General features: G+C 34.9%; 2 protein-coding genes across 2 annotated transcripts; both read right to left on the reverse strand.

Moving 5' to 3' along the window:
- Positions 1-14: 14 nt before the first annotated feature.
- Positions 15-493, reverse strand: LOC134234063 (E3 ubiquitin-protein ligase MYCBP2-like; the record flags this gene model as incomplete). Its single annotated transcript, XM_062716130.1, has 3 exons — positions 481-493; positions 216-387; positions 15-103 (listed from the first exon to the last, which is right to left on the reverse strand). Coding segments are annotated over exons 1-3 (270 nt in total), but the record flags the coding sequence as incomplete, so codon positions are not given.
- Positions 494-2,977: 2,484 nt separating this feature from the next.
- Positions 2,978-8,786, reverse strand: LOC134234072 (E3 ubiquitin-protein ligase MYCBP2-like; the record flags this gene model as incomplete). Its single annotated transcript, XM_062716141.1, has 9 exons — positions 2,978-3,144; positions 3,433-3,488; positions 3,752-3,840; positions 4,148-4,266; positions 4,371-4,599; positions 4,812-4,991; positions 8,049-8,146; positions 8,268-8,408; positions 8,633-8,786. Coding segments are annotated over 9 exons (1,098 nt in total), but the record flags the coding sequence as incomplete, so codon positions are not given.
- Positions 8,787-15,954: the final 7,168 nt, after the last annotated feature.

The following is a 15,954-nucleotide window of genomic DNA, read 5'->3' on the forward strand; positions in this document are numbered from 1 at the left end:
ATCATATGTATTACCTTATTTGGTTGATGTGGTTTTTTCTCTGTTTGGGTGGGTGGAGTAACTCCTTGGGGTGGATCTTTTACTTCCAACTTGTAAATTTCACCTGATTAACATCAATTACATTAATTGTAGTATACACATAATACAAGTAAGATATCCTACCATGATGATAAGTTTCCAAAAATAGCAGCCCCTGGTAAAAGAAATATCCTTACCAGTATCAAAGTCATCAATGGTGACAAGGATTTTGTAGAGGCCTATGTTGCTAGGTGTCCAGTTGGCAACATATGTGCCATCACTGTTACATCTGACCAGCATGTTCTCACTCGGTCGAGGCACGGCAGGGGCCGCATATCTCAGCTCCTCAAACGAGTAGTTCTCATACGCCTGCCAAAAGCACATAAAAGTATTTATTTTTATTCTGTTAATGTCAATTTTTGAAGATCCCTGTCAAAGACTTAAGATTCTAAAATGGTTTACCTTCATCATGCTGATGGCATCTAAGTCTTCTGAGCCTCCTGCTCATCACCAGAGATACCCTGGTCAATGGGGACGGCCTTTACATTAACCCAACCAAAGCAAGTTTAACAGTGAATCAACATAAATGTGATTTGACCATGAAAAGCATCACTGACATGTAGGTACTTACTTTCAAAACCGCCACCTTTTGTAATTTAGAAAATCGGGGCGTTATAACGAATTTGGCGATGAATTGAATTTCCCATCTTTTATAGGAAATAGGAAGTAGAGTTACCGTTCTTAGAAATACCATTTACATGTAGTGTTTCTATTCTTATTATTGCATGTACATGTATATAAAAACATATTTCTATAAGATTTGAAAATACTTCAAGTATTTTTTTTTTATGTAAAATTTCGCTAAAACAAAATGTGCAGTTATGAAATAAATACAAATACATGTGTATGCATGTAAATCTGCACGTCCGATATTAATAAAAAAACATTCTGGGTCGATCGTCGTAACTGATATATAGCCGATGGTACATAAAATGAATTCTTAAATAAATTCATTCTTTATGGCATCATTGTTAATCTAAAAGTTCACAATTTTTACCGTATAATTATTTTAAAGCAAACTTTGCATTGATAAAATCCGAGATCATCAGAATAATATCGTTATCAGTGTTCTTGAACAACGACCGCTTTCCTGCTGAAGCCGTGACTAAATGATTTTATTAATAGAAAACAAAATTATTATAACACTTTACGTTAAATTAATTCTTATTTAATTATTTAATTGCAAATACCTCGCCTGGCTTTGTATGCTTTACAACATGGATAGTGTCATCCAATTAGCCGCGCTTCACTGACCACATGCACCTGTGGCGGTATATCAGATAATTGACACTTGAAAATGGACGTTTGTTTTGAAAACAGGGTGGCAGATGGCGGTATGCGAATTTGCGTTATAAAGAGAATTTTATATAGCAGGAAAAACGTTCTTGGGAAATCATGGCGGTATTGCGAAAATGGCGATGAATCGAATGGCGATAATTCGAGAATTGACTGTATATGAAAATTATCCTACTGTTTTAATTAAACTATCTGGATACTTTCATTAACCTTGCAAACAGAAACATTCTTAAACAGAACATCTGGATAATTGTTTTTAAGCTTCTGTTTGATTTCATTATTTGTATATGTTACACGTTACTAAGGGCGAAACGATTACATGTGTAAACGGCAACGTTTCGATTATATGCTCTAAACGTTTACAGACTGAGTAAACGTTTACACGAAGGTCATTATCAACATCTATCAGAAATAAAGTTTAACACAAACAAATTTTTTATTTTATAATTTACAAAAGATACATCGTCTTTGACCATTTGATAAGTAACAATCTATACCGGAAACAGATTGAATAAAAATATCTAAAATCTGATGCGGTTTAACATATTTAATTCCGATTTCCGAAGTTGCGAATACTAGCGATGTTTTATGACACTTGAAATATAAAACGTGATATATTTTGATTAAATAAATATAATACATTTTTCATAAGTCTTTGAAAAGTGTTTCTAGATTAAAGATCCCTCTTTACAATTCTTTTTATGTCCGGTATGTAGCCAAACAATGCAATGCAATTGGGTGACAATGTAGAAAGTGAATAAGTTTAATGCGCCCTCAAATTTTTTCGTCATAATGACCAACAATGAAATTGTAATAACAACTCATACGTACTTATTTTAAAGTGAAAGAATTGATCATTAAATTCGAGTTTCATGAGTAAGTAGCCATAAAAATCAAACATAAAATATCTCCCGTTTAAACGGTACCATTTCGTATACTGCTATCCGTTTAAATGTTTACAAAATTCAGTAAACGTTTCACCCTTACACGTTACAGCATTAAAATAGACCTTGAGATTAGGTACATGGACCAGCTGTTCATACTGATCCTTGGTTAACACAGTGATTGATCTACAGTAGTTTAAATGTTAGACCATTAAATTACTGTAGGCGTAATTTTTCCATGGAGTCATAATTCCATGGAATCTCAATTTCTGTTTAATCCGCTGTAGAAAAATACGCAGATTTCTTAGACTGTCACTAAATGCCTTACATTTACATTAGGTACACTTGGACAAATTTCTGTGGAAAATTTGTGACTGCGTACATAGCGTAAATTAATACCACGCAGAAAAAAAGTACTTTTACAGTATTACCGACCTTGAGATTAGGTACATGGGACCAGCTGTCCGTACTGATCCTTGGTTAACACAGTGATGAGAGCCGGCCAGCCACAGCGGAGATCTTCCTTACTGTACATCAGCTCACACTGACTGGGATCCAGGTATGAATCGGGCTGTAGCCATCTACAAAATATGTCAGAAATATTGAAAATGCTTCATCATGGTCATCACACAAATGTTAAGGGTAAGTGGGAGGTAGGGTTACATGATCTAAATGTAGTAAATCACAGACAGAAGTAAGCCTTTAAATCTTACCTAGCTAACCGGCCTCCACTAGTGCCTGGATTACAGGCCACAAAGTCCTTCAGGAACGACCTCTCATTGGACTGCCAACAGAAGGGCAGGTTCCCCTCCAGGGCCTGCATGATAGTGGGAGGGTGGGACAGAGCAAAGCCTTTACCCAGCAGTTCTGAATGGGCACTGAATACCTGTGACAAAGTAACAAATGACAATACACTACAAAACATCTTTCAATTGTTTAACATTCTGATTGGGAACACATTCAATAGACCTTATATGCAAATTATTCAGAAAAATGAATTGTAATTGGAAAGCAGAGATCCCTTTAAATACCCTCTTAACTATGCTAAAAATTTGGACCTGTAACATTAGCTTATATACAAAATTAATTGCAAATTATGAACAGTATTCAGTGAAACATTCACTGCATACTTATTTTACACAATCTAATATGACATCTTTTGAGTTGTATTTACCAGTTGGGAACCTTCCTCGATATATTCCATGTCTTCCTCTAATTCTTCTACAGTTACTGAAAGAAAATATTATCACATATATCATAAAGAATATAACACTGGACCATTCTCAGAAACTTTTAGTATGTACAAGTATTTTCATAACATGGCCTTGGTCTACATTTAAATTTTTCCTGCATGGGAACTATGTTTAGTAACATGAATTACAATAAAAAAAATGACCGTTTTTTAAAAAGGTTTAGGAAGTTGTACATGTACATGTAGTTGTAGCATACAGTAATTCATGTATTTGCAGTCTCACTATATTTATCTATTTTACCTGGAGGCAGAGCAACATCTTTCTTGATTAAGGAAGCTGCACACATCCCTCCAAGGTAAGACAACTCTCTTTTCCAGTTGAGTTACACTCTACAATAGAGGCATTCCAAATTGTAGTTCTAATGTTACATTGAAATTTTAAATGTGTACAGTAATGTATTAAATTTCTGAAAAGACATGAAGCCCACAGGAGGGGTAGTTCATGACTGATAACTCCACCTGGATCTAGAGCTCGGAAATCATGTGACAGGAAATTTAGACTGGTTATCATTGTATGGCATAAAATTTGTCTCCTAAATTTTCAGGAGTAAAAAGCTATACCACAAAGAAGCTAAAAATGTTAATTTTTATACTCTATGGATAGAAACATTATATCAAAATGTAAATTTAGACCAACCTCATCTGGTGTAAAATTCCATTCATATCCAACAACTACACACTTAAATCCAAAGAAACAGGACTTGTCATCCTTAACATAATCTGATGCTGTTTCCAAGGAAAAGACTACTTCATGACCTGAAAACAAGAGTGATCATCATTAGCGTTGTTTCATCTATCCAACACTTACATTATAATTAAAGTAATCTTAGTAATCAATAAAGAGTCATTGTTTATCTGACCTGGTAACACTATGGCTGTTTTGGGCCAGTTACTGGAACCATGGAACTTTTTCCACATTGGCCAGTAGTTCTGTGTGTTGAGGCCCTCTTCTGAGGAGGAGTCAGTGGGGATGAAGCTGGATCCCCCACCAGCGGGAATATACAGCTGGAGGGTGTCCTCAGCCTGAGCTGTACCACACTGGGGGTCAAACTCCAACACCATCCACTTAACAGACTCGGGGAATATCACCTGGAGTTATAAAAATACAGGTAAAGTATAAGTCGATGCACATTGAATCTTTCTACTATTTTGGTAACCCAGCATAATTCCAAGCACAGGACTTTCATGAAAGAGAAAAAATGGACAATTGTGGACCCCCTCCTCATCCCCACCCCCCAAAAAGCAGTGGTATTTTCAGATGCATTTTCTAAATCTAAATTAGGTTCTTACAAACTACCTACTTTATAGTTTGAGACAGAAGCTGGTTTGTAGGGGTGGTCACTTTCTACGACAGCATAGTGCTGGGAGGTGGTGCCATTCTCTGAGGTTTCTGGGGCAGGGAGTGGTGCTGGGGACTGGGTGTTTAGTTGAGCCACCTCTGGAAGAATCTCCTGAATTATGCCCAGGATTTGTACAGCTCCCTGAAATGAAAACAATGTACATTCTATTTAGCAAGAGCAAAAATAAAATAAAATGAATCTAAAAAGGAAATCTTGAGTTAAGCTATGGTATAAATGGTAAATACATGTAGTACACATGGTTTTCCATCACTCAAACTTAAAGGGTGGTAATAGTATTTTTGGAGGTCAATATTTCATAATAATGACAAACAAGAGGCCCATGGGCCACATCGCTCACCTGAGCATTAAGGGTAGGAAAAAGTAGAAAATGGCTTTTTATTGTAAAGTTTAAATCCAAAAGTAGTCCCATGACCAATCATGGATTTGCTATTTTTTTAGAAAATGATTTTTAAAGAATTTTCCTATATATATCTTTAAAAACTTTGGTCAGCCATTTTGGCCCCGCCCTACCCCTGGGGGTCATGATTTGAACAAATTTGAATCTACACTACTTGAGCATGCTTCCATATAAATATGATGAATTATGGCTTTGTCATTCTTGAGAAGAAGATGTTTAAAGAATTTTCCTATATATTTCTATGTAAAACTTTGGTCGGCCATTTTGGCCCCGCTCTACCCCCTGAGGGTCATGATTTGAACAAACTTGAAACTACACTACCTGAGCATGCTTCCACATATATATGATGAATTATGGCTTTGTCATTCTTGAGAAGAAGATTTTTAAAGAATTTTCCTATATATTTCTATGTAAAACTTTGGTCGGCCATTTTGGCCCCACCCTACCCCGGGGGGTCATGATTTGAACAAACTTGAATCTACACTACCTGAACATGCTTCCATATAAATATGATGAATTATGGCTTTGTCATTCTTGAGAAGAAGATTTTTAAAGAATTTTCCTATATATTTCTATGTAAAACTTTGGTCGGCCATTTTGGCCCCGCCCTACCCCGGGGGGTCATGATTTGAACAAACTTGAATCTACACTACTTGAGCATGCTCCCATATAAATATGATGAATTATGGCTTTGTCATTCTTGAGAAGAAGATTTTTAAAGAATTTTCCTTTATATTTCTATGTAAAACTTTGGTCGGCCATTTTGGCCCCGCTCTACCCCCTGAGGGTCATGATTTGAACAAACTTGAAACTACACTACCTGAGCATGCTTCCACATATATATGATGAATTATGGCTTTGTCATTCTTGAGAAGAAGATTTTTAAAGAATTTTCCTATATATTTCTATGTAAAACTTTGGTCGGCCATTTTGGCCCCACCCTACCCCGGGGGGTCATGATTTGAACAAACTTGAATCTACACTACCTGAACATGCTTCCATATAAATATGATGAATTATGGCTTTGTCATTCTTGAGAAGAAGATTTTTAAAGAATTTTCCTATATATTTCTATGTAAAACTTTGGTCGGCCATTTTGGCCCCGCCCTACCCCGGGGGGTCATGATTTGAACAAACTTGAATCTACACTACTTGAGCATGCTCCCATATAAATATGATGAATTATGGCTTTGTCATTCTTGAGAAGAAGATTTTTAAAGAATTTTCCTTTATATTTCTATGTAAAACTTTGGTCGGCCATTTTGGCCCCGCCCTACCCCCCGGGGTCATGATTTGAACAAACTTGAAACTACACTACCTGAGGATGTTTCCCCATAAGTTTTATCTTTCCTGGCACAGTGGTTCTTGAGAAGAAGATTTTTAAAATATGCCACTAAATTTTCATTAATTCCCAATTATCTCCCCTTGAATGAGGGCGTGGCCCTTCATTTGAACAAACTTGAATCCCCTTCACCCAAGGATACTTTGTGGCAAGTTTGGTTGAAACTGACCAGCGGTTCTTGAGAAGAAGTCGAAAATGTGAAAAGTTTACAGACAGACAGACAGACAGACAGACGGACAGACGGACGCCGGACAAAATGTGATCAGAAAAGCTCACTTGAGCCTTCGGCTCAGGTGAGCTAAAAACAAATGTTAAGATCAAGAAATACTTGTACATGTATGACTCTTTACTTTATGCAAATTTTATTCATTTTCTATTGAATAATCATCCCATCTACCAAAGTACATGTAGTTAAGAAATCACAGGGAATTTACTGTGGTGCAGATAAACTTTACTGTGGCTTTAATATTTCACTATGATAGAACACAGTTTAATGTCACGGCACATACCAGGGATGGGGTAATTGAATAAAGTAATTGTAATTGAGCGTAATTAATTACATTTTTCAAAGTAATTGGAAGTAATTTGTATTTGATTGAGCTTTCAATTACAAGTAATTGAATGTATTTAAATACATTTCAAAAAAGGTCATGTATTTTCAATTACTTTTCAATTATATTTCAATTACTTTTTTTTTCAAAATGAAAGTTTATAATAAAAAAAAGGTGTCTTATACTGATACACAGTCTTTATACAGATGGGTTTATACTACCTATCCCTACTTTTTAAAAATCTAAATTCTACCTATTCCCACTTGCAAATACCAATAGATTGTTTTATAAGATGGTTTATTTGTTTTTACAGTAATTAGACTTTCATTTCCGGAAATATGCATAGCATTTCCAAATTTTTTTTATTTCATTTCCTACATTTTTTGTTTTCATTTCCGACATAATTTCTTTTTCATTTCCAGAATTTACCTGTTCGACAATTCAATGTTTTCTAAGCAAAAGAAAATGGAACTTTAAAAGTATTTATACCAAAATATTAATAAAACTTTTTTTAAAAAACTATACATATATGCATAGATGTAGCACTAAGTCTAGGTAAAAGAGTTCAATGAGCATTAAACTTTTTCACCACATTTAATGTGCACTAAATTAAATGTCAGTGACAGCACCATACTTATGTCCAAGTCACTGATAGATTTACAAAATTGGATTTCAATGATTTATTTATGATTTATTCCTTTAAAATTTTTTTAAGTAAAGTTATCAAATCTGTTACTATAGGTAGTGGTACTACATATGTATTTGAAAAATGTCGGAAAGGAAAACAAAAAAATGTCTTTTAAAGTAATTGACCCCAAGCCTGGCACATACTACAGTGTAGTATTAAAAGGGCTGAAGGGGAACTACTGTAACAGTAAAAGTCCTACCCTAGGATCCTGAGAAGCTACTGGTCCAATGTATGCCAGAATCAATGGCAGCAGGGAACAAAAGATGTCTGCTACCCCTAACACTTCTACTGCATAACCTGGAAGTAAAATGAGATTCTATACATAGTTTTCATTAAATATAAACCTGATTCTCTTTTATTAACTCAGACAAGATACACATCACAGTGTCTACTGGTGTAAAAGAGTCAAATTACTCACCCTCAGCAGCAAACTGGGCCCTCCTGAGGACATCTGTAGCCACTCTACAAATGGCACTCACTATGTCAATAGCATTCTTACGAGCCTGAAGCTCAGCCAGGGATTTATTGCTCTGGTAATTCTCTCCTTCTTTGTGGGGCACTGAAAAAATTAACCATTCTTACTCAGTATATCCTGATCCTGAATAAATGTCTCATATTTTACTTACAAGTACATGTACTTAACAAAAGGCTCAGTGTCTGCATTATACTGAAATGGCATATTTTGTTGTTTTCACACATGTGCCCACCTGTGGTATAAGAAAGCATGTTTTTGTTGTTTTATATGAGGAACCCACCTGTAGTACAGAATCTGAGGTATCTGGCCTCTCATGTGATTGGTTCCATTAGAACTGAGGGAGCAGGCCTGGAATGTGAAGTTTGTCCCATCTGGACATCTGACCTTTGTGACCCCTCCATCACCATTCAGGGTCCGCATACTGCCGTGGTTCTTCAAACGAACAGTGTATTTTACACCCTCCTGCAAAAAGAATTATATATACTGTTAGTTATGTTCCCCAAACGGAGTTTGGGAACATATTGTTTTTACTCGGTTTCTTATTATATCATTAAGGTCTTCCGTCTTCACGGAAAACCTTCTAGTGATTCTATTGTTTCTTATTAGGGCTTTCCACCTTTCTGTGGAAAGACCTCTGATTTTCTTCTGTTTCTTATTAGGTCTTTCCACCTTTCTGTGGAAAGACCTCTTGAAATGCTTCTGTTTATTATTAGGTCTTTCCACCTTTCCGTGGAAAGACCTATTGGTATTCTTCTGTTTCTTATTCTTCTTATTTTTCCGCCGTGTGATTTTGAGTTTCAAGATGTATCGAAAAGATTTATAGTCCATAAGAATGTACTTTGTAAAAGATTATTGCAGTTGACCCTGCGTAAATGAACCTTGATCCCTTTAAGAGTTACGACCCCTTTCGCAAGAAATGCTTGTTATTGCTACTCCTCTGAAACCGTAAACCGTAAAGGTATGAAACCTTCACCAATGTCTTTGACTAATTTAGAAGACTCTTCAATCTATTCATTGCGAAAGCATTCTTTGACCCCTTCAATGAGTTATTGCCCCTGAAACTTTATGTATTTTAGGAATAATTGAAAATTTTCAAAATAAGAAGTCGTAGAGACATGGGACCAACTGCATAAGATTCATTGACCTTTGACCTTAAAATTTGTGTAAAGGTCAAAGGTCAAGGTCATTTCAAAAATGAGAAATTTAGCTCTTTTTATATCTCTTTTGTCTTTCAACATATACTTAATGTCTATGCATCATTGATATGCACTCTTAAAACTATTGACTGGATTTCATTCTTGTCCCCTAAGATTTACTCCTTTATAAGTTATTGCCCCTGGTGAAGAAAACCTTGTTATCGCTACTCCTCCTAAACTATTGACCGTAGAGACACCAAACATTCACTAATGTGTTAAAGATCTTTAGGACTAACTTTACTGCATACATGCAAAAGGATCTGATGACCCCTTATATGAGTTATTGCCCTTTAACTTCTTTGTACTGAATATAAAACCTTATAACTTGAAAACTATAAGTCCTAGAAGCATGGGGTCAATTGCATTGTCACCCGTGACCTTTGACCTTGAAAATTTTTCAAGGTCAAAGGTCAAGGTCATTCCATTTAAAAAAAAATTTTTCTATGTTTTAAGACAATTTTTGTTTCTTTTTCATGGAATTTAATTTTAAGGAGTCAGATATAAAGCAAAGTTCAAAGAAGGTGGAAAGACCTCTTATTGTTCTGTGAACAATAAGTCTCCTAGTTATTATTATTATTTTTCCGTTATCGAAAACTGAACCGAAAGACTTATCGAAGAACTTCGCAGTTCATGATACTTGCCATTAAAAGTTATTTCAAAAAAATACCCAACGCATATGACCTATGACCCCTTTCGGAGTTCTCGCCCCTTGTATGTAATTATTTGTTATCGCTACTCCTTCGAAACCGTAAACCGTAGAAATATGAAACCTTCACTAAAGTCTTCGACTCATTTAGTAGACTCTTCAATCTATTCATTGCGAAAGTGTTCGTAGACCCTTTCAATGAGTTATTGCCCCTGAAACTTTTAATTTTAGAAACAATTAAAAATTTTAAAAACGAGAAGTGATAGAGACATGGGACCAACTGCATAAGATTCATTGACTTTTGATCATGAAATTAATGTAAGGGCAAAGGTCAAGGTCATTCCAGAAATGGAAAATTTAGCTCTTTTTATATCTCTTTTGTCTTTTAACATATACTTAATGTCTATGCATCATTAATACTTACTCTTAAAACTGTTTCAAAGATTTCACACTTGTCCCCTAATATTAACCCTTTTAAAAGTTATTGCCCCTTGTGCGAAAAACCTTGTTATCACTACTCCTCAAAAACCGTAGACCGTAGAGACACCAAACCTTCACTAATATCTTAAGGGTCTTTAGGCCTTTATTCACTGTATAAGTGCAAATGGATCTGATGACCCCTTATATGAGTTATTGCCCTTTAAGTTCTTTGTACTTACTATTAAACCTTATAACTTGAAAACTATAAGTCATAGAAGCATGGGGGCAACTGCATTGTGACCCTTGACCTTTGACCTTGAATATTTTTAAGGTCAAAGGTCAAGGTCATTCATTTTTTTTATTTTCATTTTTTCCATGCTTTAAGAGATTTCTGGTTTCTTTTTCATGGAATTTAATTTTTAGGAGTCAGGTATAAAACAAATTTAAAATTCAAAGAAGGTGGAAAGACCTCTTATTGTTCTGTGAACAATAAGTCTCCTAGTTCTTCTTCTTATTTTTCTTCCGCTGTTTATTATTATTATTATTATTATTATTTTTTGTTTCGACATTTACCGAAAAGACTTTTTGTTCATCGTAAAGGTCATTAAAAGTTAGGAACAAATTTGACCCAACGCGTACGAACTATGAGTGCTTTCGAAGTTATTGCCCCTTTCGCAAGAAATGCTTGTTATCGCTACTCCTCCGAAACCGTAAACCGTAGAGGTATGAAACCTTCACCAATGTCTTTGACTAGTTGAGAGGAGTCTGGAATCTATTCATTGAGAAAGTATTCGGTGACTCCTTCGATGAGTTATTGCCCCTGAAAGTCTTAAGGCTTACAAGAAAAAATAAAAACTTTTAAAGGACAGGTGGTCTTTTGATCTTTGACCTTGAAAAGTAGGTCAAGGTCAAAAGTCAAGGTCATAAGAAAACTAGAGAAATTGTCATTTAAAGCTAAAAATCCAAGTGACCTTGACCTTTGACTTTGAAATTTGACATTGACCTTGACCCTTACTCAAAAGGTAATAAAGAAATATTCATTACCTTTATCTTGATTCAGCTTCAAGTGTTAATATAAAGTTTACCTCTCTCTCTTTCTCTCTTGTGATGACCTTGACCTTTGACCTTGATAAATGACCTTGACCTTTGACCCCATTGACCCAAAGGTCACAATCAAGCTAAAGGTCGTGGAGGTATTTACAACCATCACTCTAACAAATGCTTATAAAATACACCCCCGCCCTATAAAAAAAAAAAAAAGCAACACCATCTTAGAGAAAATGTCTACAAGTCAAATGAAACGAAATATCGGCATAAGATTCGTAATAAAAGGAAGAAGAGACCTGAAAGAAAGTGTCCTGAGAGTTTTAAGATGAGTCTCTAAAGTATTTTGAAATTCTAGTGAATATCGGCAAAATCTGCATTTTTTTTCTGTCTGAAATTTAGTTATTGCTGAGCATAAAAATTAATTAAGGCTCGTATTGGCTATTTCTGCAATTATTGTTAATATCATTCGATTGTCCTGCTCTATTACGACATTTTAATACCAAGTATTCTTGCTTTCTTAGGTGTATGGAATTTATTTTAATTTTATAAAGATTTAAATATGAATCCACTGAATCTCGGAAACAGCGATTTTTCATATCAAATAAATTTCCACGCAATTTAGATAGGTTAAATCAATTGCAGATACCCCAGCTTTATACACTATAGTGTAGAAAAAATGTCCATGACTCACTCACTCACTGTTTTTCCGGGATTTTGAATTTCCTCTGCAACTGACCACGTGTATTACTTTCGCTTTTACGACTCTGTATATGCTAAGTAACATTGCTTCACTGCAAATGTGTCCCATAATTATTCTAATCATTTTCCTACATACAATATCAAATCAAACCGGCAAGATCTCAGTTTTTTAAGAAATTTGACCGGGACTTTCCTACGAAACTACTGGTATCCTCTTCCACCTTTAAAAAATATTAGTTTACAAATTACGCTTACTTGTGTACAACTTGATGGCTCAATGGTTAGCGTGTCCGACTTACAAACTAAGGGATGTAGGTTCGAGCCCAGTTCGAGGAACTTTTTTTTTTTTTTTTTTTTTTTTAACAAATCAAATTTTTATTTTTTTAAAAAAAAAAAAAAAAAAAAGAAGAAGGTGGAAAGACCTTCTAATTGTTCAGTGAACAATTAGTCTACTAGTTATTATTATTCTTTTTTCTTCTGACCAAATTTTGTGCAGGCGATTTCTCGTAAACTATTCGGTAGATTTCAATGAAATTTTCAGGAATTAAAGATCATTATATGAATTTTATATAAAATTCTGTTCTTTGGAATATTCGGTTCCAGTGCCAAGTTATGGGCAATTTCCTGATTTTAAAATGGATTTTTGTCTTCGAATGTTCTCGAAAATGGTTCAAGATATTCACTGGAGACTTATTAGAGATGATAGATCATAAGTTACAGATGTGCAATTTTGCCTTCGTTTGCGTCGTTAGTGCTTCCGGTCGCTACAGTAACCGAATTAAAAATGTGCAGTTTTTAACTTTTTTTTGTTTTTCAACATTTCTCTTTGATAAAATTAATGTTAATGGAGACCCTACTAGAAAAGCCTAATATATAATTCATTTTAGAATTGATCAATCAAAACACTAGATATTCGCATTGAAAAATCTGAAGCGGGTACAAGATGGCGGCTGTCTCCGTAAACTCCGCCATTAGGCAAGTCAGGGTCTAGAAGGTCAGCCAAGCGTTTGGATGAAAGAAACTTCTACCATAAAGATCAATGACATGTAAAGGATTCATTGGATTGTCACATCGCAATTACGTTGCATTTCTGTTTCAGATTATAGTTTTAATCCGAGGTATTCTCAAAAGTCTATTAGAATTGCTTTTGTCTGAATATTTTTGTAATAAATGCAAGTTTATAACATAAATAGTATCTGATTCCTTGACCGTTGGAGTGCTAGAGATTTTTTCAGCAAAACATTCAAGTCTTTTCATGAATCTGTAACTAATCGGAAGAGTCCACTTTGGGGGTAAACAGGATACAAAATTCGTGGAAAATTTTACTGAGTTCACTGCTTTAATGTCATTTGTCCATATACGATATTATATATTTGTACAATGTGATAAATGTACTTTCTAAAGCTTAAAATTCCGGTGTTAAGAACATATATTTCTAAATTTTACTGAAGCTATCACATCCATTCAATAGATCAAACATTTCAAAGGAATAGCTTTAAGAACTACTCGTGATGTTTGGCATGAAATAATGTATCGTGACCCGATTAAAGTAGTAGACAAATGGCGATAATAGTGCAGAAATATATAACATTGGCATGCCTGTGTATGGAGCTGCATGGAATAAAAAGTTGAATGCATATCGAAAAAAGAAAAGAAAACAGTATCATCTATTCATCACTAATAGAATATTTATACTAAAAGTTACTGTTAAAACTCAAGTAACAAATTTCGACGTGATCATCTTGAGCAAAATTTGGCAAGCTAGCTCTCATTTTATAATTCCTAACTGAATTTAAAAAAAAAATGTAAAGTATGTTGGAATCAAAAAAGCAATCTCGCGATATTCGAATGTTAAATTTGAAGCGGGTTCCCAAAGTTGTAATTGGTATCGCAATGGATTTTCACACTGGCGACCCGGGTTCGATCCCCCGTGTTTCCGATTTCTAAAATAACTTTTTTTCAGTTTAATTTAACTTTTTTTCTGAATCGGACGGAAGACCTCTCGTTGCTCGCAACGAGTTTCTTTTCTAGTTAAGGTCTTCCGTCTTCACGGAAGACCTTATAGTGATTCTATTGTTTCTTATTATTATTCTTCTTATTAGGTCTTTCCAGCTTTCTCTGGAAAGACCTATTGATATTCTTCTGTTTCTTTTTTTCCTTTTTCTTTATTATTTTTCCGCCGCGTGATTTTTTGTTTCAAGATTTATCGAAAAGATTTTCAGTCGATAAAAATGTACTCCGTAAAAGATTTTTGCAGTTGACCCTGCGTATATGAACTTTGACCCCTTTCGGAGTTACGACCCCTTTCGCAATAAAAGCTTGTTATCGCTACTCCTCCGAAACCATAAACCGCAGAGATTCCAAACCTTTATTAATGTTTACGACTGATTTAGTAGACTCTCCAATCAAACATTGCGAAAGGATTCATAAACTCCTATAATGAATTATTGCCCCTGAATGTTTGCGATGTTTACAAATATCAAGAATTTTTCTAAAACGACAAGGCGTAGAGACATGGGGCCAAATGCAAAAGATTTCTTGACCTTTGACCTTAAAATGTAGGTCAAGGTCAAAGGTCAAGGTCATTCAAAATAGGTAAAATTCAGCATTTTTTATAGCTCTTCTGTTCTTTACCAAATTCTAAACTTCTTTGCATCTTTAGTATGTACTCTTAAAACCATTTCAGAGATTCCATGCTTGTCCCCTAAGATTGAACCCTCAAAAAGTTAGTGCCCCTTTTAGTGTAAACCCTTGTTATCGCTACTCCTCCGAAACCGTAAACCGTAGAGGTACAAAACCTTCAACAATGTCTGCGACTAATTTAGTACACTTCTCATCCTATTAGTGCGAAAGAATTCGTAAACATTTTATGCAGTTATTGCCCCTGGCAGTTTATGATGTTTACAAAGAACTAAAAACTTCTTAACGACAAGTCGTAAAGACATGGGCCCAACTGCATGAGATCTTTTGACCTTTGACCTTGAATATTAGGTCAAGGTCAAAGGTCAAGGTCATTGGGAAAGTATCAAAATTGTTTATTTACGGGCTTTTGGTTAAAATGACCTTGACCTTTGACCTTGATATTAGACCTTGACCATTGACCTTTTCTCAAAAGTTTAAAAAGATATATTCATTATCTTTACCTAGATTCAGCTTCAAGTGTAAAACTCAAGTTTATAAGGCTAAGTGCTTTTTTTTTGGGATGACCTTGACCTTTCACCTTGATAAATGACCTTGACCTTTGACCCAAAGGTCACAATCAAGCTTAATTATGTGGAGGTATTTATAACTGTCACGTCAACAAACACTTATATAATACAACCCCCCCCCCCCATTTCTCTAAAAAAAAAAAAAAATCAACAGCGGCATAGAAAATTTTTCTACAACTCAAAAGACATCACAGATCAAGATAAAATTCAGTTTAGCATGTAGAAGACACCTCAAAGAAAGTGCCCTGAGAGTTTTACGGTGAGTCTCTTAAGTACAATTAAATTTTAGTAAATATCGGACAAATCTACATTCTTTTTCTGTCTGAAATTTAATTCTTGCTGAGTATAAAAATCAATTAAAGCTAGTATTGGCCATTTCTTAGATTGTTGTTAATATCACTCGATTCTCCTGC

The sequence above is a fragment of the Saccostrea cucullata genome, unplaced genomic scaffold (genome assembly GCF_032062105.1).
Source record: "Saccostrea cucullata isolate Sc308-1 unplaced genomic scaffold, CSIRO_AGI_Scuc_v1 ctg13719, whole genome shotgun sequence".
Classification (NCBI taxonomy): Eukaryota; Metazoa; Mollusca; class Bivalvia; order Ostreida; family Ostreidae; genus Saccostrea; species Saccostrea cuccullata.